The sequence below is a fragment of the Schistocerca gregaria genome, chromosome 2 (genome assembly GCF_023897955.1).
Source record: "Schistocerca gregaria isolate iqSchGreg1 chromosome 2, iqSchGreg1.2, whole genome shotgun sequence".
NCBI classification, from domain to species: Eukaryota; Metazoa; Arthropoda; class Insecta; order Orthoptera; family Acrididae; genus Schistocerca; species Schistocerca gregaria.
This window is the reverse complement of record NC_064921.1, coordinates 428,612,388-428,639,843: the sequence shown is the minus strand read 5'-3', so window position 1 is coordinate 428,639,843 and position 27,456 is coordinate 428,612,388. Positions and strand designations below refer to the sequence as shown.

Genomic DNA, 27,456 nt, shown 5'->3' with positions numbered 1-27,456 from the left:
ATGAAGAGTAGGATGAAGTTTAACAGAATCGTCCGGAAGAGTCAATCTGAAACGAAGCGAGTTTGTAGTTTACAGGGCTGTGGATGCTGCCATAATGAATACGACAGTAGGTAGTTCAGTTGGAGAGATACGGACATCTCCATAAAGGGAAATCACAGAAGCTTGACGCAGAAGAAATAGGCACAAAGGAGGTCACTGAGAAAAAACCTCTGTTAAAAGAAGAAATATTTCCATTGATCGACGAAAGAAGAAATATGTTCATAAAAAGACCGGAATACACAGTGATAAGTCAAAACATTGTGACCACCTACTTAAAAGTGTGATGGTCCACTACAGCAGTGATTCCGAGTGCCATGATTCTACAAGTACTTGATAGGTTTCCAGAGGTTTGTGGCAGCATATGCCTAGGCACAGATCACGCTTACCGTAATTTACGGGCGGTTGGTTTGCGGGCGCGGAGCTGGCTCCCGATAACGTCCTAGTTGGGTTTCACCGGATTCGGATTAGCTGAATTTGAAGGCCAAGACATCAACATGAGTTCACTATCGTGCTCCTCAAACAATTGCTACACTATTCTGGCCTCGTGAGACGGACAATTATCCTGGTGGAAGATGCCACCACTGCTGAGGGAGACTTCGAGCATAAGGGGTTACTGGTGATCCACAACTGTCGTGTTGCCTTTGAATGCTACCGTATGTCGCATGGAAGTCCATCTGAATATTCACCATAATATAATACTGCTTCCGCCGGCCTGCGTCAGTCGCGCGTTGCACGTTCGAGCAGCCCTTCCCCTGGCTGAGGGCGTACCTGGACAAGACCATCGATATAGTTTAACAAAAAACGGGATTTAGACGGCTATGGGACGCTATTCCATTGATCCGTTGTCCAATCTCAATGATATCGTGCCCAATGTAGTCATAATCGAGGATGTTGCTGTGTAAACATGAGAACATGTAAGAGTCCTCCGTTGCGGAACATCGTATTCAACAGTGGGCGCTGAACGGTGTTCTCCAAAACACTTGCACGTGTACCGGCACTGTACTCTGTTGTCAGATGTGCCACACATGGCCGCCTATCCTGCTTTAGAGAGCGGGAAAGCCTCCGATCCCTATGTTCTATGATGAGATATGGACGCCTGACTTCTTGTCGCCTGCTCGTTCAAAAATGGTTCAAATGGCTCTGAGCACTATGGGACTTAACTTCTGAGGTCATAAGTCCCCTAGAACTTAGAACTACTTAAACCTAACTAACCTAAGAACACCACACGCATCCATGCCCGAGGCAGGATTCGAGCCTGCGACCGTAGCGGTTCTGCCCGTGTGGCAGCATTATTCACCCACTTTGCATTGACGCTCACGACAGTAGCACTCGAACAGCCGACCGACTTCGCCGCTTCCGAGATACTCGCCCCCAGGCTTTGGGTCACAACAATCTAGCTTTTGTCAACGTCGCTTAAGTCGGCGGATTTCCGCATTTGCGCAACTTATTTGCGCTAGAATGATTCCCCATTTGTCTCTGCTCCGCTCATACGCTTCTCTAACCGCGTCACGTGCCCTCAGCAATACCAAGCAGCATATAACCTCGCATTGGGCAGTGGTCATAATGTTTTGGCTCGTCAGTGTAAGTCACTTAGGAAATAAATACATCGGGAAGGGGGGGGAGACAAGTTGAAATACTTATAGGAAAAAAGGGGACGAAATCGAAAAGTAAATTCTCTTCGGAAGGTTTGACTCAGCATATAGAACAGTCCTAACAAGGTCAATTGAAAATAAAATTCGATAATGTTAAGAGTACACTGGGAATGGCACTGTTAAACGTAGAGGAGAGGGCAGATAGGTGGAAAGAGTGCACTCAAGGTTTAACGACGGGGAGGACTGATGCGACAATGTGGCAGAAGAAGAAATGTAAGTCGTTATAGAAGACGTGGGGGATCTAGAATTAGGGTCAGAATTTAAGCTACCTTTGGAAGACACGCGATCACCCAAGGCAGAAGGGAGAGGTAACATTCCTTCAGAATTTCTAAAGTCATTGGGGAAACTGTTAAAGTTAGTTGTAGAATCCTCGAGACTGCAGACATACCATCAGACTTTTAGAAAAATATCATTCATATGATTCGGAAAATAGAAACTGAAGATAAGTGCAGGAACTATAGCACAATCAGGTTAATAACTGATGCATTGAAGTTGCTGACAAGAGTTATGTACAGAAATGTGGTAAATAAAATTTAATATGTGTTAGACGATAGTTTAGCTTCATAAAGGGTAAAAGCAACAGAGAAGCTGGTCTGCCGTTGGGACTGAAAACTTGAGAAAAATAAAGGCTCGTTTATGAAGTAAAAAAAGCATTCGACAGTGTAAAATGGTGCGAGATACAGGATATTCTCTCGAAAATGGGGTAAGCTATAAGGAAAGGCGGGTAAATAAACAGTACTCTAAATCTGATCAAAAATATCGAGACACCCCTAAGTGAAGCAGAATTAACCACCAAATGTCACGACAGGAGGACCCGCCAGTGTAAAAGGAGGCGGGGAGTATTGTATTGTCAGTAGAGAAAAAGAGACAGTGGAATGGGTCTATCAGGAAACTTCAGTGACTTCGAACATCTACTACTCACTGGTTGTCACCTGAGCTAAACGCCATCAGGAACATTTAAACCATTCGAAAGTGGCCCAAGCGACTTTTGATGTGATTGTGAAGTAGTGAAAAGGAGAAGCGACAGGTACAGCTGAACCAAAGACAGGCAGGCGTCACGTACTGGCGGACAGAGTCCGTCGAACACTGCGTAGAGCTGTTGTAGAAGGCTGCATGAAATAAGCGGAAAAAATCAGTTGTGCGGGCAGTGTGCTATCAGCAGTCCAGCTAGTACACTGTACACTAGAGAGTTAAGAAAATGGAACGCAATGGCCGAGCAGCTTTTCATCAGCCACTCATCTCTCATGTCGCTGCAAAGCGACGCTGGAGATGGTACACTACTGGCCATTAAAATTGCTACACCAAGAAGAAATGCAGATGATAAACGGATATTCATTGGACAAATATATTATAACAGAACTCACATGTGATAACATTTTCACGCAATTTGGGTTCATAGATCCTGAGAAATCAGTACCCAGAACAACCACGTCTGGCCGTAATAACGTTTCAGTAACAGTGTTATTCTGACAAATGAATCATGAAAAAAAAAAAACAGAAAAAAGGGAACTGAACGTCTGTGATGTGGTGCTAAGGATGGAAATCGAAAATTAAGTGCACTGAAAAGATAAGGAATGAGGAGTTTCTCTGCAAAGTCGCCAAAAAAGTGAACGTATGGAAAACACTGAGTAGAAGAAGGGACAGTTTCGAACGTCGCTGATTTGAGGTGGATGTTCTTACTTCTACGAACATAGTACTGCGTCATTTTTTCCGAGAGTGTTTCTTCGCAAGCTTCTGACGAGATGACCTCTGTCCGTTTTCGTATCAAGTAGTCAGACTGGACTATGGATAGCGCTCTGCTGCCACTCTACTCCTGGCGGCGGAAGAGCAGCGAGGCGCTGCTTCTCGAAATAGGTTTTCTTTATTTGCTACCACAAAAAAAGTCCAGTCTTCCACAGTGAAGCTGTCGCGGTCATGGTGCCAAGGACCATACGACTCCCTTCTGCATGGCTTGCAGTCGTATTTCTCCCGGTGCCTGTGTCCGTTCAGAAACAATTTTACGTGTTAAAGCTTGGGTTCATTGCTTGCAATTTTGTGAAACTGCTTAGGAATTCAATAGTTTCACACATTTAAAAGATTGTTGTATCCAAGACACGTCCCTTTGATTTCTTCTTGGTGGGCACCAGATCCCAGATAAATTCTTAGAAAGTGTTCATCATTTCCACCACGATGTTTAGACGAAATAGGCCTATGTGCTTTATTTATCGTAACTGACCATTTTAGAGCTTTAGTTCATTTTAAAATGTGCCTATAGCACATCACCACATAAGAATTGAACACAAGATAAAAACATTAAAGTCTCAACAGCCGAAATGGATATAACGTATTAAGTTATACAACAACAACAAAAATGCGGACACATCCTTCTAGTAATTATAAACTGACCACCCAAAAGTTTCCGAGACTGATTTTATTCCCGGGTATACTGAGGTGACAAAAGTCATGGGACAGCGATGTTCACATATACTGATGGCGGTGGTACCGTTTAAGGAAGGGATAAAAGGGTGGGGTATGGGCGAAGCTGTCATTTGCAGTCAGGTGCTGCAGGTGAAAAGTTTTATCATGGCCGCACCATGGGGATTGAATGCGGAGTGGTAGTTGGAACCAGACGCATGGGACATTTCGAAAATCGTTGTATTTTTCAATATTCCGAGATCCACAATGTCAAGGGTGAGCCGGCGATACTAAATTTCAGGCATTACCTCTTACCACGGACAACGCAGTGGCCGATGGCCTTCACCTAATGACCGAGAACAGCATTGCTTATCAGTACTAACAGAATATCAATGTTGGGCGTACGACGAACAGCGCTATGGTTGACCCGCTAGATGGTCAAACGGATATCAACTGCGTTTTTTTAAAAATAGGATTCCCCATTTTTTATTACATACGTAAAGAAATATGAATGTTTTAGTTGGACCACATTTTTCGCTTTGTGATAGATGGCGCTGTAATAGTCACAAACGTAAAAGTATGTGGTATCACGTAACATTCCGCCAGTGTGGACGGTATTTGCTTCGTGATACATTATCCGTGTTAAATTGGACCGTTTACCAATTGCGGAAAAGGTCGATATCGTGTTGATGTGTGGCTATTGTGATCAAAATGCCCAACGGGCTTGTGCTATGTATGCTGCTCGGTATCCTGGGCGACATAATCTAAGTGTCCGGACCGTTCGTAGGATAGTTACGTTATTTAAGGAAACAGGAAGTGTTCAGCCACATACGAAACGTCAACCACGACCTGGAACAAATGATGATGCGCAAGTAGGTGTTTTAGCGTCTGTCGCGGCTAACCCGCACATGAGTAGCAGACAAATTGCACGAGAATCGGGAATCTCAAAAACTTCGGTGTTTAGAATGCTACATCAGCAACTACTGCACCCGTACTATACTTCTATGCACCAGTAATTGCATGGCGATGACTTTGAACGTCGTGTACAGTTCTGCCACTGGGCACAAGAAAATTACGGGATGATGACAGATACTTTGCAAGCGTTCTATTTAACGACGAAGCGTCATACACCAACAGCGGTAACGTAAACCGGCATAATATGGAGTATTGGGCAACGGAAAATCCACGATAGCTGCGACAAGTCGAACATCAGCGACCTTGGCGGGCTAATCTATGGTGCGGAATTATGGGAGGAAGGGTAATTGACCTTCGTTTTATCGATGGAAATCTAAAAGGTGCAATGTATGCTGATTCCTTAAGTAATGTTCTACCAATGTTACTACAAGATGTTTCACTGCATGACAGAATGGCGATGTACTTCCAACATGATGAATGTGTGGCACATAGCTCGGGTGCGGTTGAAGCGGTATTGAATAGCATATTTCATGACAGGTGGAATGGTCGTCGAAGCTCCATACCGTGGCCCCCACGTTCACCGGATCTGACGTCCCCGGATTTATTCCTGTGGGAAAAGTTGAAGGATATTTGCTATCGTGATCCACCGACAACGCCTGGCAACATGCGTCAGCGCATTGTCAATGCATGTGGGAACATTAAGCAAGGTGAACTACTCGCTGTTGAGAGGAATGTCGTTACACGTATTGCCAAATGCATTGAGGTTGACGGACATCATTTTGAGCAGTTATTGCATTAATGTGGTATTTACAGGTAATCACACTGTAACAGCATGCGTTCTCAAAAATGATAAGTTCACAAAGGTACATGTATCACATTGGAGCAACGGAAATGAAATGTTCAAACGTACCTACGTTCTGTATTTTAATTTAAAAACCTACCTGTTACCAACTGTTCGTCTAAAATTGTGAGACATATGTTTGTGACTATTACAGCGCAATCTACCACAAAGCGAAAAAAGTGGTGCGACTAAAACATTCATATTTCTTTACGTACTACACGAATATGTAATAACAACGGGAATTCCTATTTTTAAAAAAACGCAGTTGATATCCGTTTGACCTATGGCAGCGCCATCTAGCGTGCCAACCATAGCGCCATTTGGTTTCCGGCTTCAAGCTAGATAAGTTTCGTTCTTTGCAGTTTTTTCGTTTGATGCTTATTTCGTGAGATATTTGGCCCGGTCATGATCAATGGACCCCCCTTTATAGTTTGATCAAAGTTACGAAGAGTTACCACTATAAAGTGAAATAATTGGCGTTATTAGCAAAAGGTGCTGATCATTTTTACCTTGAAGTGTGCAGTATAGCATGGTATCATTTTCCAGTCATCACTTGCATGTGGAACAGAAAGTGATTTACTATTGACTTACCAATAACATACTTGTTGTGAATGTAATGAACAGAAATTGTAACCTGTGTGCTGTAGATGTAGAAAAGACGTAAGCTAAAATTGTGAGCTGCATGTGGTGTTAAGGTAATGTACTGAAATTGTAACCTACATATAGTAGTTACATAATGATAATGTAAATGTAACACACTGATTATAGATGTATTATGGAAATGTAACTAGGCTGAGGGGCTATTGGGACAACTAAATGTGTGTAACACAGCTGGTTTGGGAGTTTGGTCTAGGGAAGGGGATGGCAGGGGAATGGGTGTGTCTTGGCAGAGGGAAGCGGGAAGGGGGAGGGGAGCGAGGCTTAGGGTGGGGAACAGTTAGGGGTGGGCGAGGGAGGGGAGGAGTGCGGGAAGGGGAGGAGGACGGTTATGGTCAAATCTCAAATTTGGTCTGAAATAGTCATGCATTCTTACTTGTCCTGAAAGTGTTATAGAAGCTCCCTGCAGCCTTCTACCTGAAGTTGCATCTAGTCGTCTTGAAACTGTAATGACACAAACTTCGTTGGAATCTTTCTCAGTTCTTCTGAGAGAATACTTTCACAGGTACCACAGTTTATTCCCAATATGATGTAGAGGTTTTAGATGGTGCGTCTACAGTCTAGCAGACTCAGGTCCCCCACTCTCTGAACATTTGCTGGTGTGTCGTCAGTTAACGGCCGACCGGAACGATTATCACTATCATTCGATGTTCACACGTTGGTGGAACGCTTATACCAGTCGTAAGCCGATCTCTGACATAATGAGTTCTCCATATCTTGCTTCAACATTTAATGCGTTTCTTCGGCGGTTTACTCAAGTACATAAAATTTCGTACAGAAACGCCGCTCTTCTAAGCTAACCACAGCAAAACCACAAAATCACTTTAAGACAGCAGTTGAAATACGCTTACCGCCAATTGGCCAAACTGCTCAACTTGCAGCCATCTGTCACACAGATTCAATAACTGTGAATGGCGAGACACATGGTGATAACCCGCAGTTCACGTAGCCATTTGCTGGCAAAATTCAAGTTTTTGGAACTTCTGCATGACATTTCGTATAAGGTAGTGAATATTATAGTTTAATGATTGTGAATTTTGTTGATGGATCGTAGATACAGCACGAGGGAATCTCCGGAAGCATCGCATTCGACGACCTGGGCCGACGCGTGGGCTTCTCGCTGGAAGTGCTGCAGCTGTCTGCTGCTGGATTCCGGCGCGTCGGCACCTGGACGCCGGCCCAGGGCTTCTCCAGCACCAGGACCAACAAAGAGGACATGGAGGACACCCGGAGCATCCTGCAGGGGCGGCACCTCATCGTCTCGTCCAGGATTGTGAGTATGCACAAGTGACGAGCTACCCACACATAGCTAACTTTCAGGTGCGAGTAGTCAGAACGGCCAGTTCGGGTGACAGCAAAGTCAGCACTTTCGGCGGTCTCAGATTAAAGCTGACACAATTAACTTTATTATATTCTAGGTCACCCTTTACCCTCACCTTCCCCTATCCCCCCACCCAACCCTCTCTTCTCCTTCCTCCATTTTGCTCTTGGCCGATAGGAATCATTCGAGGTCTGTACCCTGTAGTGAGAGGATCATAATGAAATGCTACCTGCAGGGAGCAGTTGCTTCCTCAAACCAGAATAAAAAAGCAGAAGAACACTGGCAGTAAGTATTTACCTATCAGATAATAACAATAATATTGTTATTAGCATATTCGGTTATACTTACGTTTTGTCTTTTTTTCGGCAGAGCAAAACACCTTTAGCAGGATTGGAAGTCTGGCCTGCACCTTTACAGCAACAGCAGCAGCCCACAGGTGGTCTTCTTAATTTATGACCCCAGTAACTGTAACACGAAGTCATATATCATGAACTGGTCTTTTAGTATACGAGGTATTGATACCGTTCAATCGAATTGTTTAGCTCAGCTGTTTTGTTCAGAAATCTCGCTACTTGCATTAGTGCTTGCTTGAACAAAATCAAATCCACTGCACAGGATACAACAAAAGGAAGAGCCAGATTTGTTATTAATTTAAATTAAGATCAACTGTATAGGGTGTAGAAAAATATCCGCTACCAGTCACAATAAAAGGTTATTTATTTGGCACACGACTGGTTTCGGGCTTGCGCCCATCCTCAGGTGTTTATACATTCATTTAAATGTTTATACCGATAGAGATCATTGTATAAATACAAAAAAAAAATATTTGCTGGTGACTACACAGATACAAGTGCGACAGTTGTAAGAGGTAAGGCAGCATTTGGCGAAAATATGTCAGTACTTACATAAAGATGAAGCACCATTATTACAGTTATGCTGTTTTTGCCAAGTAAAACTGAAATATTGACGTGAAAATGACAATAAGTGTGTAACTAAGTGGCAAAACTGTCACCACAGCATAACGGCTTTGGATCACGTGCCATGAAGTCAGAGACCTGCAAGAAAAGCAAACGTAAAAATGTTGAACAATCATGTGATAAGCCAACGGTTGCATTCCTTCCTATCTGTGGCGCTATGTCCAGCAAAATAGGCAGAGTCCTGGGAAGACTGGGTAACACATCTACACTCCTGGAAATGGAAAAAAGAACAAATTGTCACCGGTGTGTCAGACCCACCATACTTACTCCGGACACTGCGAGAGGGCTGTACAAGCAATGATCACACGCACAGCACAGCGGACACACCAGGAACCGCGGTGTTGGCCGTCGAATGGCGCTAGCTGCGCAGCATTTGTGCACCGCCGCCGTCAGTGTCAGCCAGTTTGCCGTGGCATACGGAGCTCCATCGCAGTCTTTAACACTGGTAGCATGCCGCGACAGCGTGGACGTGAACCGTATGTGCAGTTGACGGACTTTGAGCGAGGGCGTATAGTGGGCATGCGGGAGGCCGGGTGGACGTACCGCCGAATTGCTCAACACGTGGGGCGTGAGCTCGCCACAGTACATCGATGTTGTCGCCAGTGGTCGGCGGAAGGTGCACGTGCCCGTCGACCTGGGACCGGACCGCAGCGACGCACGGATGCACGCCAAGACCGTAGGATCCTACTCAGTGCCGTAGGGGACCGCACCGCCACTTCCCAGCAAATTAGGGACACTGTTGCTCCTGGGGTATCGGCGAGGACCATTCGCAACCGTCTCCATGAAGCTGGGCTACGGTCCCGCACACCGTTAGGCCGTCTTCCGCTCATGCCCCAACATCGTGCAGCCCGCCTCCAGTGGTGTCGCGACAGGCGTGAATGGAGGGACGAATGGAGACGTGTCGTCTTAAGCGATGAAAGTCGCTTCTGCTTTGGTGCCAATGATGGTCGTATGCGTGTTTGGCGCCGTGCAGGTGAGCGCCACAATCAGGACTGCATACGACCGAGGCACACAGGGCCAACACCCGGCATCATGGTGTGGGGAGCGATCTCCTACACTGGCCGTACACCTCTGGTGATCGTCGAGGGGACACTAAATACTGCACGGTACATCCAAACTGTCATCGAACCCATCGTTCTACCATTCCTAGACCGGCAAGGGAACTTGCTGTTCCAACAGGACAATGCACGTCCGCATGTATCCCGTGCCACCCAACGTGCTGTAGAAGGTGTAAGTCAACTACCCTGGCCAGCAAGATCTCCGGATCTGTCCCCCATTGAGCATGTTTGTGACTGGATGAAGCGTCGTCTCACGCGGTCTGCACGTCCAGCACGAACGCTGGTCCAACTGAGGCGCCAGGTGGAAATGGCACGGCAAGCCGTTCCACAGGACTACATCCAGCATCTCTACGATCGTCTCCATGAGAGAATAGCAGCCTGCATTGCTGCGAAAGGTGGATATACACTGTACTAGTGCCGACATTGTGCATGCTCTGTTGCCTGTGTCTATGTGCCTGTGGTTCTGTCAGTGTGATCATGTGATGTATCTGACCCCAGGAATGTGTCAATAAACTTTTCCCTTCCTGGGACAATGAATTCACGGTGTTCTTATTTCAATTTCCAGGAGTGTATTTTCCGACCTCCTAAGACAATAAAGAAGATACTACGCCATGTTGAGGACAGTCTAGGCTCAGGATCCCTGGGATTTATAACATCCCTTATGAGTGCAGAAGCAATTAAATCGGTCAGTCCATCCGCACCGTTTGCGATCGCTGTGCAGAACATCAATGGCATACTAAATACTGAGAACTGGAGAAATCTGCAGTTGCTGAGCACAGCCTCACAAACAAACATAAAATACTGTGTGACGTAACAGACGTTTTTTAGAAGATCTTCAACCATGCCGATGGATATGATCTTACTGTTGCATGAAAGCTAGCTCTCGATGCATGACTAGAGTAATGGCGCCACCACCGCAGACATTGACACCATCTGCGAAGGGGCTACGTAATCGCCGACCAATCAGAAGCTCTCTAAGGGTCATACAAGGCCACTATAGCAGCAGTTTTGGTAGTCACTTACTTCTGAGGAAGAGGTAATCGTCGAAAACTGAACGTTTCACCCTGAACAGACGTGGTAAGAAGTCCGAGGATGTTATAAACACATATTAAAAGAAGTTTTGCATCACCCGGGTTCCAAGAACTCCTAAAGACAGACGTCGACTGTGGATATTGTATCGCAGACACAGCCCCTTTGACTGTTCAAAGATGTTACTAAACCCGCCCAAAGATATAAACAACCAAGCATGAGCAGCGCCTATTAGACGGAGGTGGTCCAACAGCTGATCAGTTCCAGCCATTCCACCAGGAAGGATGTACACGGCTTGTGTTGTCTGTAGTTAAACCGTGCCTAGACGGTCAATACCGCGGTTCGATCGCGTCCGCATTGTTAGTTTGTGTCAGGAAGGGCTCTCAACAAGGGAACTGTCCAGGCGTCTCGGAGTGAACCAAAACGATGTTGCTCGGACATGGAGATACAGACAAACAGGAACTGTCGATGACACGCCTCACTCAGGCCGCTCAAGGGCTACTGCTGCAGTGGATGACCGCTACCCACGGGTTAAGGCTCGGAGGAACCCTGGCAGCAACGACACCACGTGGAATAACGCTTTTAGTGCAGCCACAGGACGTCGTGTTACGACTCAAACTGTACGCAATATGCTGCATGTTGCAACTTCACTTCCGATGTCGATGGCGAGGTCCATCTTTTCAACCACGACACCATGCAGCGCGGTACAGATGGGCCCACCACCATACCGAATGGACCGCTCAGGATTGGCATTACGTTCTCTTCACCGACGAGTGTCGCATATGCCTTCAACCAGGCAATCGTCGGAGACGTATTTGGAGGCAACCCAGTCGGGCTGAACGCCTTAGAAGCACTGTCCAGCGAGTGCAGTAAGGTGGAGGTTCCCTGCTGTTTTGGGGTGGCATGATGTGAGGCTGACGTACGGCGCTGATGGTCATGGAAGGCTCCATAACGGCTGTTCGAAATGTTAATGCCATCCTCCAACCGATATCGGCAGCATATTGCCGACGAAATCGTCTTCATGGACGACAATTCGCGCCCCCATCGTGTACATCTTGGGAATGACTTCCTTCGGGATAAAAACATCGCTCTACCAGAGTGGCCAGCATGTTCTCCAGACATGAACCCTACCGGACATGCCTCGGATAGATTGAAAAAGGCTGTTTTTGGACGACGTGACCCACCAACTACTCTGAGGGATCTACGCCGAATCGCCGTTGAGGAGTGGGACAATCTGGACCAACAGTGCTTTGATGATCTTGTGGATAGTATGCCACGTCGAATACAGGCATACAGCAATGCAAGAGGACTTGCTGCTGGTTATTAGAGGTACCGGTGTGTACAGCAATCTGGACCACCATCTCTGAAGATGGTACAACATGCAAGTGTGGTTTCCATGAGCAATAAAAATGGTGGAAATGATCTCTATTCCAATTTTCTGTACAGGTTGCGGAACTGTCGGAACCGAGGTGATGCAAACCTTTTTTTTATGTGTGTACAACATTGCCTTCGTGAGAGGCTTCGTTCTCATGCTGCTCTTTATGTTTTTATAAGGATAGGGAAGAAAAAGCGTTATTGTCCATATTTTAATATTTGTTGGTTTTGAAGTCTCTCTAAGGTTTTGGAAGAAGTATGGAGAGAGAGATGTTTTTCCGTGATTGTTCGAGATGCGTCTGTCATGGAAAAACATACTGTCACGTACCACTTTGTTCATTTAGCAATATAAACAAAGTCACTTTCAGCTGTTTTTAATACCACCGATCCCCCCCTCCCTAACCTTTAACTGACAGCAGTTGTGTCGCTAACTGATTACTCACTGCCTCTATAATCCCCCGCCACACTTCGTATTCGATAGTCAAACTTAGGCCTATTACACCAACCTAACATAGACAACTAGCGCTCCCCACATTCTCCAGTATCCTGATACACTTCAAGCCTATTTTCTCTTTCGAACAGTTAACTCATAAACATCCTTAAAACAGTGCCCTGCTACGTCGTTCCAGGTGAATTTTCCAGTAGAGCTGTTGTCCAAAAATAACAAATATTAATTTTTAATAGGAAAGAAACACTTTTCAACTAACATCGCAATCCTTTTGGTTTTTACAAACAGCCTCTGAGTTCCTGGAAGCACTGTGGTTCCATAACTACTGCAAGTATCGCAAGGGTTTCATAGCAAACATTACAGTGGGCGGGTTTACTTCGCTGTGTCTGGTGTTTTCTACGCTCTTGTACCTGAACGCATAATTAAGCGCATCTTGCCATTTCACCGCGTCGCTGTACTATATACACATGAAGCTCTCTTTCAGTGGAAATTGTTATGTAGCTAAATTTTGTTTTCCCTGCTTCCGAGATTCTGCCACCGTTCATAGCACATGTCCACCATTCCCCTTTATTTAAAGAATAGCGGGCACCGAGTTGACACATACCTTTAGATTAAGATTCAACTGAATGATACATTAAATGCAAGAATTATGTATAACCAGTTGAAAGTTTTTCCTGAAGGAGCACGAAAAAGACCAATATATTCATTCTTAAAAGAATGACAGAAGAGTGGGAAATCAGCACCTGAATCCTAATTCCACCTTCCTAACAAAAAGTTTTGGCGCAACATAAATCATTCTAAATCCTTTTACACAGTCTCTTTTTGTAGTTAGGCCTTCACATTTAGCATATCCCTCTCATAGCGACTGCATGTTTAAGTCTCTCTCCAACTGTCACCTTTTTCTCCCATTGGTTTACAACAAGGATTCCCTTCCTTTTTAGCTGGTAGACCCCTTTTTCAGGCGAAATTTCGCGACGGACCCCTTGGTAGTCAAGCGCTAAGTAACTGTTGATATTTTGCGTGAATCCCTTCGGAGTTGAAAACTTTGTAATGCAAGTGCCACTTTCACTAAACCCACGACGAATTGAGAGTGTTTCGTTTAAATATGAATAGAAACAACTTGAAACTAACGACGTTCCCATTTGTTTGAAATCCTACAACATTCAGATAATTGCTGTTGAGTTTACTCCCACTGTTGTTTGAAGGGGAATACACTGCAAAGGAAGACAACAATCGCTGGATATAACTTTAATTTTCGGTGGAAAAATATCGATGACAAGAGAATTCAATTAAATATTAATTAACTCAAACAAAATACGGATAGAAGTTATAGTCCGGGAACGTTCACTGCTCATCAGCGAAGAAAAGTACGTTTTTCTTTACTAGAGAAGAGTCTGTAATAATAATAATTGGATATTAATATGAAGGTTGAGAGTGCTTCTGCTGACACAATTCGGAGAAGTCAAGTTCAGTTCTTGACAAATGGTGACGGATTTCTGGTTCAACATCTAGATAGCTTCGGTACCTAGTTTTGTTGGCAGTACAGATCGAGAATCTGGATTCGAAGCTGTATGTTGTGGCAAATGGAAATAGAAAAGTTTTGCTTTTTTAATAATGGCGTAGAATTTCTCGTTTTCAAATGGATCCAAAAATGTGAGTAACCGTCTCTATCGAAAGTAGATTTCAAGGTTGAATATGTGGCAATTTCTATCAACAACTCATATACATTCGACGATAAACTGTTCGGCTTCTTGGATACAGCGAGTGGGTTGTCCACCCATTCGTGTCCTGCAGCTTCTTGTCATGAGGTGCTGAGACGAAAAGCTGCAACGATGACGTTATGCTTCGGAGAAATTGTAGGATATCATGAAACAAATTGTTCTCAAGCTCCAATGTCTTGTCTTTCAAAAAGTAGTTGAGAAGAGGAAAACATTCCATCTCACCCTCCTCAGCACTCTGTGTTCGAAATGTGATTTTCCTCTTGACCACTCGAACTTTGTCGTTGGCAGTGACCATTGTTATATTTTTCCCTTGCAGTGAAATACTAATTTCATTCATTTCGGAGAAAATAACTGCCAAATAAGTAACTATGCATTGACAATTTTCGTAATTAATAAGGTCAGCTAATTTGGTGTTAGTCTAAAAGTAAAGTAATTCATATAATCGAGAGAACGTTTTCCCACGTGAGAGTCACCTCATTTCTGTGCAGAGTAGCAGGAAGCGATGAAGGCTTCCCATATCCGCACACAGTATTGTGAAAAGTCTTGACTTCAACAGCAGTGACTTCATGTAATTAATAATTTGGATGGATTCATCTAAAACTTTCTTTAGGAAGCAGGCATTTGTTTCTTAGCTAAAACATATCTGTGGAGGGCATAATGACTACTGCTGCAATACTTGGAGCTCTCTTTTGTTTTAGTTAGCGCTCCGACGGTTGGATCCGTCATAGCTTTCCCGCCAACTGAGCACACATTACAAAATCGTCCAACAAATGGAATATTTCAGTACCTTCTGTATTGGCAGGTACTGGTTTGCACAATAAGAGGTCCTCTTCGAAACATACTGAGTATTCATAACGGACAAAAGCCAATAAAATCGCTAATCCAGCAACGTCAGTAGAGTCCACTGCACGGAGAGAAAATGAATTGTGTGATGCGAGAAACCAGAGGTTCTTTCACATCATTTGACTTGTCTAGTATCCCTCTCGATAGTGCTGTTTGATAGTGGCACCGAAGATAGAGGTTTTACTGCCTTTTCGTCTAGCACACAAGACGGCTGGTCCCGGCGGAGGTTCGAGTCCTCCCTCGGGCATGTGTGTATGTGTTTGTTTTTAGGATAATTTAGGTTGAGTAGTGTGTAAGCTTAGGGACTGATGACCTTAGCAGTTAAGTCCCATAAGATTTCACACAAATTTGAACATTTTTAGCATACAAGAAGCAATATCGCTAACACTCGGTTTTATGATGGTTTTCGCTAGGGTATGTGCTTTACCTGTCTTTGCCAATCGATAACTTACGAAGAAAGAAACTGTTAATTAGTTTTCATTAATTTTTGCATTAGTTTTCATGAAGTATTGAGAAGCAGCTAATTTAAGTGCTCTTCCTCTTGGAAAAGGAAGTCCAAGTTAGTATTCTCAAAACGACGGCAAACTTTAACTGGAACCATCGAACTGTTTGGAAGGACTCGCGCGCAAATTACACACTGAGCTGTAGTCTCCTCTGTATGAATAAAGATCATTTCTAAATAGCTGTCGTGGTACTTATGCATTTCAATTATTCCACTTCCACAGGGTATTCCAACTAATGGAGCACATGCAGAGTTTTAGCATAATAAATCCGGCTGTGGCGCTTCCTGCGATGGTTCTTCATTTGGCAGTCCTGCCTATTTATTAATTTTCAACCGGGAGCTTTCCTTGTTGTGAAGGCTATGGAAGAAACATCCGCGTCTTCAATGATACCGACTTCAAACATCGATGCATGTTTGAAGTAATAAACTGGCCAAAAAGGTAGTGCACTCACGAATTAAGTTTAATATTGAATGATGTCTCGGACTGTGGTGTCACCGCCAGACACCACACTTGCTAGGTGGTAGCCTTTAAATCGGCCGCCGTCCGTTAGTATACGTCGGACCCGGGTGTCGCCACTATCAGTGATTGGAGACCGAGCGCCGCCACACGGCAAGTCTAGTCTAGAGACTTCCTAGCACTCGCCCTAGTTGTACAGCCGACTTTGCTAGCGATGGTTCACTCTCTACATACGCTCTCATTTGCAGAGACGATACTTTAGCATAGCCTTCAGCTACGTCATTTGCTACGACCTAGCAAGGCGCCATATTCATTTACTATGTTATTGAGATTGTGAATCGTGTACCTAGAAGAGCGACGTTCATCATTAATGGATTAAATTTAAGTATCAGACTAATTATTTCCGCTTTCTGAATTCTCATTCCTTGTCACGTTCCAGATCTCACGTCAGTATAGTTCTACCCTCCTCACGCCAGCCTGTGTGAGCTAAAATACGTACATTTCGGCCTCTTCTAGTAATACGGTGTTGGCTTTTCAGCCAACCCAACACGGGCCACATATGCGCCAGTGAGCTCTCTAATTGATCGAATGAGCTAGTTCCTTTTCGGAATATCATATACGAAAGTTTTCTGCTCATCAACCCCGTGAGCTGGCGCGCTCGCGACCCTCGGAGTTTTGCAGGAACAGTCGAGCAGGGAGGCCGCGTCCACCTGCACTGAACTACGTGCGAGTCACCGCTTGGGAGAGAGGTGCGTCCCCTGCACGCACGCACCAACGTGGTGACCAAACCAAAAGTTCTACCGTCACCTCCGTCAACATGTTAGTTATCTAATAGGTGGATCACAGGATGCTGGGCTGTGATGTTATCCGTGCGTCTGGGTAAGAATACGCATTAACACGGTCCATAGATAGTGGACGAAACGCGAATGAGGGTAGCAATTTGAAGAGCAGAGGGAAACAAGTGCCAAGGCTCGTGCTGTGGGAAAAAAACCTCTGCGACAGTGGGATGGATAGTAAGAGCAGCAGTGGCTTACTAGCTGCGATAGTTCATGCAAGGTTGGGTTTGTCAGTGTGGGTATCATGCATCATTACCGTGGCAGGCGATGGCGATGTATCCCAGTTTGCTGCGGCTGCTGCATTCCTGGAGCAATCAGGATCCTTATATTTTAGTGGGAGATCGCCCATAGATCATCTCACTGTGTGGGGGATGTGGAGAGCTTGTCTGCATGTAGTGTACGGCATGGCTTCCCTGCGTGGTGCCAGTTATTCGATAAGTGTGTTCCAGCTGGATATTCAGTAATGGTGGCTGATAAACAGGGGCTCACCTGTACCGTTGTGTCTGCATGTACTTGGCCATAGATATTAGGTGCTTGCAAGTATGTCTTTTGGTCTTTTATGTTTCCATCTATGGTTGTGGGCGTAGTTCCCCAGATTCAGAATAAACGGGTTCCGCGAACGTTTGGAGTTTCTGTATAGTCTTGTGTTGAATTTGTGGATTACTTCCGTGAGAGTCTCAAGTTGGTATTCCCGGTGAAGGTCCGCGATGCGTGTGTATCGTGAAGCATTGCTTATGATTTTGAGTACTTTGTTTTGTATGCTCTGCAGACGGCGCAGGCGTGTGGGCGCAGCGTATACTCAGACAGGGGCTGCATACATCATCAGGGGCCGAAAAAGTGTCATGTACATGGACCTCGACTTCCTTCCGTCCAGTGCATAACGCCTGTTGAACATAGGGTAGAGCTGTTTGAGCCTCGCTCTTTCTCTGTTGATCATGTGTTGTATGTGGTCCCCCCAGAGTAATTTCCGGTCCAGCCAGACACCGATCGGGAACAGGGACCGCTGACTGGGAACGCGACCTGACGTACTAGTACACATACTTTTTGAACGATAAAAAAATAATACTGACGAATTTCCTTTTGGCATTTTTAATTAATAATTTTTCTCATTATTTTACATATTTTGGTCTAAGGTGGCCGCGGAACGCCTACAAAAAGCGGAGAGACCCCTAAAGGGTTCGTGGGCCATATGTTGTGAACTCCTGGTTTACGTTATTGTCCAGTGTCTCTGTTTCTTCTCTCACTTACACCGTCTCCTTTTGCTTTCTTTCCCTCTGCCACTGTCTCCATCATATCTCGACAGCTCAAAAATTCAATCGAGTCCAACTTACTTTTTCTCCTGCACCCACATGTTAAGGTTCTCTGGTATGTGTGGGTCCAACCTAAAGTATGATCTATAATCAACTATATTTTCATGTCCACTGTTTTCTCTCTCTTGTCTCCATCCATCTCTCTTTCTCTTTTACTGTCACCCTCTCGCTCCCAACAGAACCGATTTACCTCACTTTTTCTCCCACTGGCACCGCCTCCTCTCTCTTTCTCTCCCACTTCCACCGCCTCTCCTCTGTTCCACTGTCACTGCCTCACTGCTACGCTCTTTAAGCACAAGAATGCGCGACTATGTTCGCATGCCAAAATTTTCTTTCAGGAACGTGAAATTGATGATTCAAGCAAATGATTTCCCACTTTTCTGTCAGAGTCTTTTAAAGGGAAACGTATTCACCTTTTTTGTGCTCCGACAGTAGCATTTTTTCGCTGCTTCCCAATTTCCTTCTACTTCAGCGTAGACTGCTTATATAAAACGGATTCCATATAGGTCAGTGATGTTTGACAACTTATTTATATACTTCGACATAAAAAACAAACAAGTATGCATAATTTAAGATAAACATAAAATCGTTTGTTTCATATTCTTTTCTGGATACTTTCCTCGTCGGCCTCAACTCACCGAAAACACCCGGCTTTTGATTTGTATATTATAAGAGTAAAAATGTTATTAAAATATTTTACTGATTTTACAGTCTTCCCAGTTTTAAATAATTTTTGACAGTCATTTTAAGTTCTTTTCTAGCATATTAAGACGTTCTGAGGCCGTTTTCGTCATGGAAGTATCACTCTCAGATTATTTATACAGGCGTGAAATGGTCATTATACAGTGACTGCGTGTCATAAAGTTCTATTGGTGAAAAAATGCTGACTATAAATATAGTGTGGTGACCTCAGAACCCTTGGATAACCTAAGAATCTCTACCACGTATTCACATGTCTCTTAAAACTATGTCTGCGTCTCAGACTGGATATACCGTGCATATTTTACATGCACAAGTTCGATAAATTTGAACTTTTGGATCTCGGTAAAGGGAAATACTACAGAAAATATGTAAAGGATCCCAGAGAACATCATCTTATTGCGCCGCTTTGCCATGACTAGGAATTATAGAAGTGGCCATCACCATAATCAGTAATTTTGGTTCCCAAAAATCGCCCATGAACAAATGGTGCTTTCTTAAGCCGCCAAAGATCCACCCTACATGACACCTAATGCATGGGAAGCAAACGATTTATTCAATTTACCTATGCTGGAGGTGCTTTTAAATGTTTATTTGGACACTGTACTATGAGCTAGCTACATTATGCCCGTTCTTCCGATACGTATACAAATTATCGTTAGGCCAAGGGATATCTAAACACTTGTCTCCTTATCTCTGTGATCAATAGATACCGAGATACCGCCCCCTTAAAGACGCATTCTCGTGAGAGGCATTTTATAATATACTGGTACAGTTCACTGTCGGGCACGGACCGACACAGGGTGAACGAGAACTCCACCGACAGACTTTCATTGTTTGTTCAAGGATACCTTCTGAATATTTTGGTTACAGAGTAATATGTAATTATGAGTTTTTCGACAAAACCTCTAATATTGCCATAACCATAACGTACAAGACTAACACACAACAAAGAGAAATGCAACAGCCATCAGACAAAACATGTACATTTTAATCACATTGTGTCAAGTCTGTTATGCCAGTGTACAGTACAGCACGTAAAAAATGCTGACCGTTCCTTTACAGGCGTTGTGCAAAAGTTAGTCCGCCATGATCACGGCAGGTTGTACAGAGAGGCATCATAGACTGCATTACATGCTCAAGAACTCCAACAGTTGTGTGTGCTAATTCCACCACCATGTCCGTGCGTCTATCGACCGGAGTCTCATAAACTAGGACTAGGCTCTTCACATGGCCTCAGATTATGCAGTCCGTTGGTGTTACATCTGATTACAGAGCTGGCAAAACGGGAGAACTGAGACAAACTCTTTGTTGTCAAACGAAATGCAATAACTGTGCAACAAGCGGCCGGTGTCCCAAGGACCCTAACTCCAAAATATTTAGAAGGTATCCCTGAACAGCCTCTGAAAACTTGCCGATGGAGTTCTGGTTCACCCTATATAACACTTTTGTCTGTGTGTGTGTGAAAGAGAGGGGGAGAGAGAGAGAGAGAGAGAGAGAGAGAGAGAGAGAGAGAGAGAGAGAGAGCAATGTTAACCAGTAACAAATTACAAAAGCGTATTATACACATTGCAAGGAGTACTTTTGACTGATATACCAATGTATTGTCGTCGTTACAGGGCGCGCCGTACCTGATGATGAAGAAACCTACGACGCCCCCGCGGGTTGGCAACGACCGCTACGAGGGCTACTCGATGGACCTGATCACGAAAATCGCCGAGCAGCTCCACTTCACGTTCGAGTTCCAGCTCGCCAAAGATGGCGAGTACGGCAGCCTTAACGAAAAGACCGGCGCCTGGGATGGACTCGTCGGCGACCTCCTCGCGGGGGTGGGTATCCGACTGCTCTCCGCCATAGTCCCATACCTGACCAGGAGGGCAGTGGTGTGCGAGCACGCATAATCAGGCTAAGTAATGACACATCGTACCTGTCCTTGTCCCAACAAGGGTAGCAAGTCGTTCCAAACTTTTTCTTTCAAACTATTAACTACAGCATTCCATCGCTATGTGTGTTATTTCATCAATATTAATAAGGGCCAGATAAGAAGAGGAATTAAATCTTAGAAAGGAAGTGAATGGCATCTTCGCCCTAGGATCCAATGAAAGAAAGAAATTACATCGTATTTAAAACAATTATTCACATTCGTTCGTCAATCGGAAATACGAACCACTGTAACAAATCACATTTCTTATTATTCCCAATATGCATTTCGGAGGTGGATTTATTTCAATTAACCCTTAAACACTAAAGAAGGGGAAAATGTTGCTACTAATCCATTGTAAAATTTACTACTCCACATTTCACTCAAAGTGTAATCTACCCATCACTCACATAATTTGTTGATTGTCACTGACTTCATAATTAACTCTTTTAATAATCTTCGAGAGGTGCAATATTTACAGTAAACTTTTTACTTGTTTTCTCGTAGTTAGCTCCAGTTCTTCACGTCTAGAGCCTAAGTCTTAAAGCTGAAATTTTTGACATTATAGGTTCTCATGGTTCCAATTGACGTAAATAATGCTGAAGTATTGCATGAGTAGCTTATTTTATTCTCTCATTTTTCTATATCACACTGTCTTTACAATTTCCACTTAAAAACCATAAATTACATCGTTATTGCAAAAAAAAAAACACGTCGGATCACAACACACGCATACCCACTGCTAATCCATTCTGCATTACTAACAATACTCCAAAGAGTTTACAGATTTTCTTGACAAATCAATCTCCACAAATTTATATCCTTAATTTATAAATGTATCCAGAAGTAAACATTATACGAGTAAATATCGTCAGAGTGCGCAGTTAATAATAGGAAATTGAAGTGTGCCGGATATTTCGTAATTTCAAATATTTCTAAAAAAAAAGTAATTTTGACTGTACATACAGAGCTAGTGCACATCGACTGTAACAACGAAAATCAAGTAATTTATTTTTATGGATTATAAGCTGAAATATACCACATGGTGTACAAAATCATACGGAATTCTTTTAGAAAAGCAGCTGATATAATATTAACCTATTTAAAAAAGTTGTAATTATTTTTGGTATCGACTACTTCTGTTGAGGAAAAGTAATGCTAGAGGAAGGTGTCTCTTTAAATAAGAAGGTGCAAATTATGATTATGCATTAGTTAATTACAATTATTAGATCGCCAACGGTATATTGCATTCCAAATTAAGATAATGAAGATGCACCACGTCCGCTAAGGACAATTCAGACAAATGTCACTTTAGTGACGATAGTCCATTTTTAATTTATCCAGAATAAACCATACAAAAGGTTGAGAATAAGTATAACTTCGGTGGTCGTAACTGACGTGTAAGGGAAATGTGTAAGGATGAACTATATAGTTTTTTTGCTCTAGGTTACCACATGAGGCGGGGATTTACAAAGTCATCAGAACAGTAGCCACTGCTCCAGAACACTGTATTAACTAATGCAGTGTCGATACATCTGTAGATCGCGCAAGCACAGTATTTGCAGGACCGAGTGCTAATACATCATATGCAAAGCTGTATGTACACTACTGGCCATTAAAATTGCTACGCCAAGAAGAAATGCAGATGATAAACGGGTAGTCATTGGACAAATATATTATACTAGAACTGACATGTGATTACATTTCCACGCAATTTGGGTGCATGGGTCCGGAGAAATCAGTACCCAGAACAACCACCTCTGGCCGTAATAACGGCCTTGATATGACGGGGCATTGAGTCAAACAGAGCTTGGATGGCTTGTATAGGTACAGCTGCCCATGCAGCTTCAACACGATATCACAGTTCGTCAAGAGTAGTGACTGGCGTATTGTGACGAGACAGTTGCTCTTCCACCGTTGACCAGACGTTTTCAATTGGTGACAGATCTGGAGAATGTCCTGACCAGGGCAGCAGTCGAACATTTTCTGCATACAGAAAGGCCCGTACAGGACCTGCAATATGCGGTCGTGCGTTATCCTGCTGAAATGTAAGGTTTCTCAGGGATCGAATGAAGGGTAGAGTCACGGGTCGTAACACGTCTGAAACGTAACGTCCACTGTTCAAAGTGCCGTCAATGCGAACAAGCGGTGACCGAGACGTGTAACCAATGGCACCCCATACCATCACGCTTCCAATGTTCGTTCAACGCGATGTCGCCAAACACGGGTGCGACTATCATAATGCTGTAAACAGAACCTATGTGTGAATGCTCTGAAAAGCTAATTATTTGCAAATCACAGCATCTTCTTCCTGTCGGTTAAATTTCGCGTCTGTAGCACGACATCTTCGTTGTGTAGCAATTTAAATGGCCAGTAGCGTAATATCAACTACTTACACAGTGTAGACTAGCACAGCTTTCAGAACCACGTCTTTAATCGACTACTGGGAGATTGGCGAGGCCAAGCTGGTTTCTTCTTTACCTTGCTTGACTAGCAGACCGAAAACGAGTGCTACGCCAGCGCGCTACGATCACTGGGCCTGGCACCGCAAACAAGTGCGTTCTGTCTGACGGCTGCTGACAGTGGAGCATCACGTTTCACAAAGAAGGTGAGCACTAAAGTCAGGCGAGAGTGGTGATGGGTAACACGAGAGCCGAGAAACGGGAAATTCTCAGTTCTAATTTGTTCTCACAGAACGGCTGACCAGTATTCGATACCCAGTATTCGGTACCATATTCGGTAACGAGGCCTACACCTTCATCTGGTACTATCAAGAGAACAGTTACGAGCTGCACCCGATTTGGAGAACTGAACTTTCTAATCCTAGAACTTCACGATTTTGCCTCTTGGTAAGTGAATGTCTCTCTGATGGACCAGTCAGAAAACGAGGTCACATATGGTCATTTTAGAACAATCTGCTACGGAGTCGTAGATGAGGATGTTTTTGGTATGAGCATCTAATAAGTTGCTGATTCTTCGACGACTTACAGCATAATTGCACCACCACAGCCACGTAAAATGCTGCTGTTAAACTTCCAGTTACTTGCCAAATCGTCTTTTCGTTTTGTTATAATACTGAACAAGTAATATGGATTCCCCCGGTAGCTTCAAGCCTGTCGCTGGTTGAGACACCATGACGTAGACTAGTGAAGTTGCGCAGGATGAGTCCAGATCATTTCTGTTTACGTAAAATAGATTCAAACTGTGAAGTTGTGGGCAACTGTAATCACAATAGCGTTTGGAGCAAATAAATTTGGTACGTTCTATAATTTATAATTTGATCGCTTAACCACATCAATTCAGGTTAACTGTTAATAAAATAGAGTTAATTTAGTATTCGATTCTTTGTAAATGTATTTGGCTAAGGGTAATGAAGGAACACAAATGTGTTTACCTCTTTTGTATTTTTGGACCTTTCAAAGTGTTTGTCTTATTCTCATACGTGTCTGCAAGTTTGACACTTATCGACTCTCTCTCATAACAGGTTGTAGGCATCGAACCACGCTCTTTACTTCGCATACGTACGTTGCTGATTGCTTATTTTGTTGCAGAGGGCAGAGCTGGCTATATGTGACCTTACGATTACAGAGCTAAGACAGTCAGTTGTGGACTTCACCATGCCTTTTATGAATCTGGGTAAGGTTAAAAGCTATTCGCATATATTTTATGCTAAGAAGCTCTCAATAGAAAAATATTTAACTTACGAAAGGTTTGACGAATCAGTGAGTTTGATAATATTGAAATTTCACTCATCTTGCTGTTACTTAATGCATTGTGTTCGTTGAAGAAGACATCTTATGTTGCCTCTATCAGGCATGTTTCAAGAACGATTTCATGTATGATATTTTGTCCAGTCAATCGACAACGATCGTTTTAAGCGTGCTTACAAACATCTTCGTTTTACGTTATTGTTAATATATAAACCATAACTATTTCATGTGAATAAGAATTCGTCTTTAACAGAGGTTTATAGAGAAGCTTTTGCTAATTTCGTCCCACTATCAGTATTTTTTCCTTAGCTGGACATGAGGGTGACCGTTATGTAGGGAATATTTCCTCATGTCACCAAGAAACACTTAGAGAATATAGCAGGAAGCGTTTTCTATTCGATAGGCATACCGAGAAAACTTCTCTTTATGAGGAATTAAATGCGAATGCTTTTAAATACCGACGTAAAAACGCCTATATAGGCCATATTAAACTGAGAAATTACTTAGTCATTAAATAAACAGTACACAAATGTACAGAGTAGTAAAAATACTCACCGTCTGAAACCAGCCGTAAACAAGTGCAGATCAGACTGTGGTACTGGGGGAAGAGCAATTTTTTTCTTTAAGGCTTGATAATCCGCTTTGGGGAGCACCCCGTCCTGCACCTTATGTACAACAAAGATCTAGGAAGAATTGGGTGATTTAGACGGCTCAATATGACGCTTTCAACTCTTTATCGATATCTGCCTTAAGCTGCTTAAAGTGACATCTAAGTGGACTACACAGGTGACCGAGCCGACGACCCTGTTCGGGAGATAAGATAGTAAATCACAACTCTCTCCCTTACAAGCATCCGTCAAGACCACTCAAGTTTGATTTCAGGCCTCTCCTTCCGCCACTGCTTACGAAAGTCTCAAACAGCCATGTTGAAACCTACTCTTAGAAAAATTTGTAAATTACTATTCTGATAAACCTCGTACGTTATTTGATTTTCAAACAGTTGAGCAGAACTGAACGTACTCAGACATTTCTCTCTTTACTTATTCTGATCAACACTTAACTGACACACAATATTTTTAGCCCAACGCAATCTGACTTTCAATAATCCCTACAAAAGAATGGCACTGACTAACAATAACCTATACCTTTCATGAATCACTTACCTCACAAAAATCTTCGTTACTCGAACTACTGCAGTACAGCCAGCGCTAATGCTGCCAGCTAAATAAAAGATTTAACTACTGAAGTCACTAACTGCTGATAGGCATAGTTAGCAAATGAGATTTTTATAGAGAGCAAACGATGTATTTACCTTAATAGTGTTCAAAAGTCATAATATATATACAAGTTCATGACATCCAGCCTTACAAATTTACTGTCTCTGATGGACACACGTCCAGATCATCCGCTCTCAAAACTCCGCCATCTCTCTCCCCACATCCACCACTGCTGGCGGCTTACCTCCAACTGCTCAACGCGACACGCTGTTCACGTCCAACTGCCCAGCACTACAATCGCGAATATTACACCAATGCCAACAAGCCACAGACTGCACACAGCACAGTCAGTAATTTTCATACAGATGGCTACGTGGCGTTACCAATATAAAAACCTAAACAGCCTACTTACATAACACCAATGCTCAACACAAAAAATTTTACAACTTGTTTTGGCTACTGGCCAATACATGTTTGTTAAAATTTTTATATTAACGCTAACACATATATCAAATGCACACTTATCGATACAATGTTGGTCAAAAGCTACAATTTTCTCACAGTCCATAAAGACAATCCTGATCATTCATCACAGTATTAATTACAATGTTATGCACAAAGTCTGAGTAGTAAAAGAAAATGCAAACGGAAGTAGTGGATTTTCATGCAGTCTTCAAGAAGTAGTGTTGTCCTTCCAACAGAATCATAATGTTGACTCTTGACATGCAGACAGGTAATGGTCCACAACAGAGCAAACCCACAGCAGAGTCAGTCGAAGTTAAAGAATATTGGTAGGTAGGTCATCACAGAGCAGACCCACTATACTCGTGGTAGAGAGTATGGTATTGGTGGGCCATCAAAGGTACAGACCAACTGAAGTCCTCGTAGAAATAATGGTATTGGTGGGTCATTAAAGGTGCAGGCCCAATGCAGTCCTTGTAGTGATTGCCAGCAGTCATCTATTGTGACTGTTCAGGTGCCCAATCACCATCGAAGAGTCTTGCAGACAATATGGCAAGTCCATAAATCAACACTTGTGCACTCACAGTGATTTTGGAATTATCCTTAGAACCAGAAATGCTGTTAATCAGTCCCTTGCTGAATTATTAACACATGTGCAAACACTAACAGTTCCAACTTCTCACATATTGTGCATATACTATGACCAACAGAAATGTGTGCAGCGAAATGAAACTTAATTTGAAGAACTGGTGTCTATATAGTTATAATTTACAGCATTAGAATACAATTGCAAAGGCACAAAATACATCATTACAGAACACAATAGTAAATATAGCATTTGCAGTAATATGGACTTTACAAAAGAATAGAAATAAACTTTTACATCAGTGTCACAGGAATTATGACATAAATAAATAAATAAAATAATGATAATAGTTTTCGAAACATTAATTTCACACATGAACATTAAAACAGAACAGAATAAATAATGTGTAAACATCTTTACAAAGTAAATAAAACATTATTAGAAAAATTCTGCAACATAACTCTTATCAGGTAAACACGAAAAGACA

General features: G+C 43.2%; 1 protein-coding gene across 1 annotated transcript in view; it reads left to right on the top strand.

Moving 5' to 3' along the window:
* Positions 1-27,456, top strand: part of LOC126324336 (glutamate receptor ionotropic, kainate 2-like) — a 219,385-nt gene that overhangs the window by 138,699 nt on the left and 53,230 nt on the right. The window contains exons 9-11 of the mRNA XM_049994950.1: positions 7,553-7,771; positions 20,693-20,902; positions 24,546-24,630. Coding sequence (XP_049850907.1) covers positions 7,553-7,771; positions 20,693-20,902; positions 24,546-24,630 — 514 coding nt within the window. The remainder of the gene's footprint in view (positions 1-7,552; positions 7,772-20,692; positions 20,903-24,545; positions 24,631-27,456) is intronic.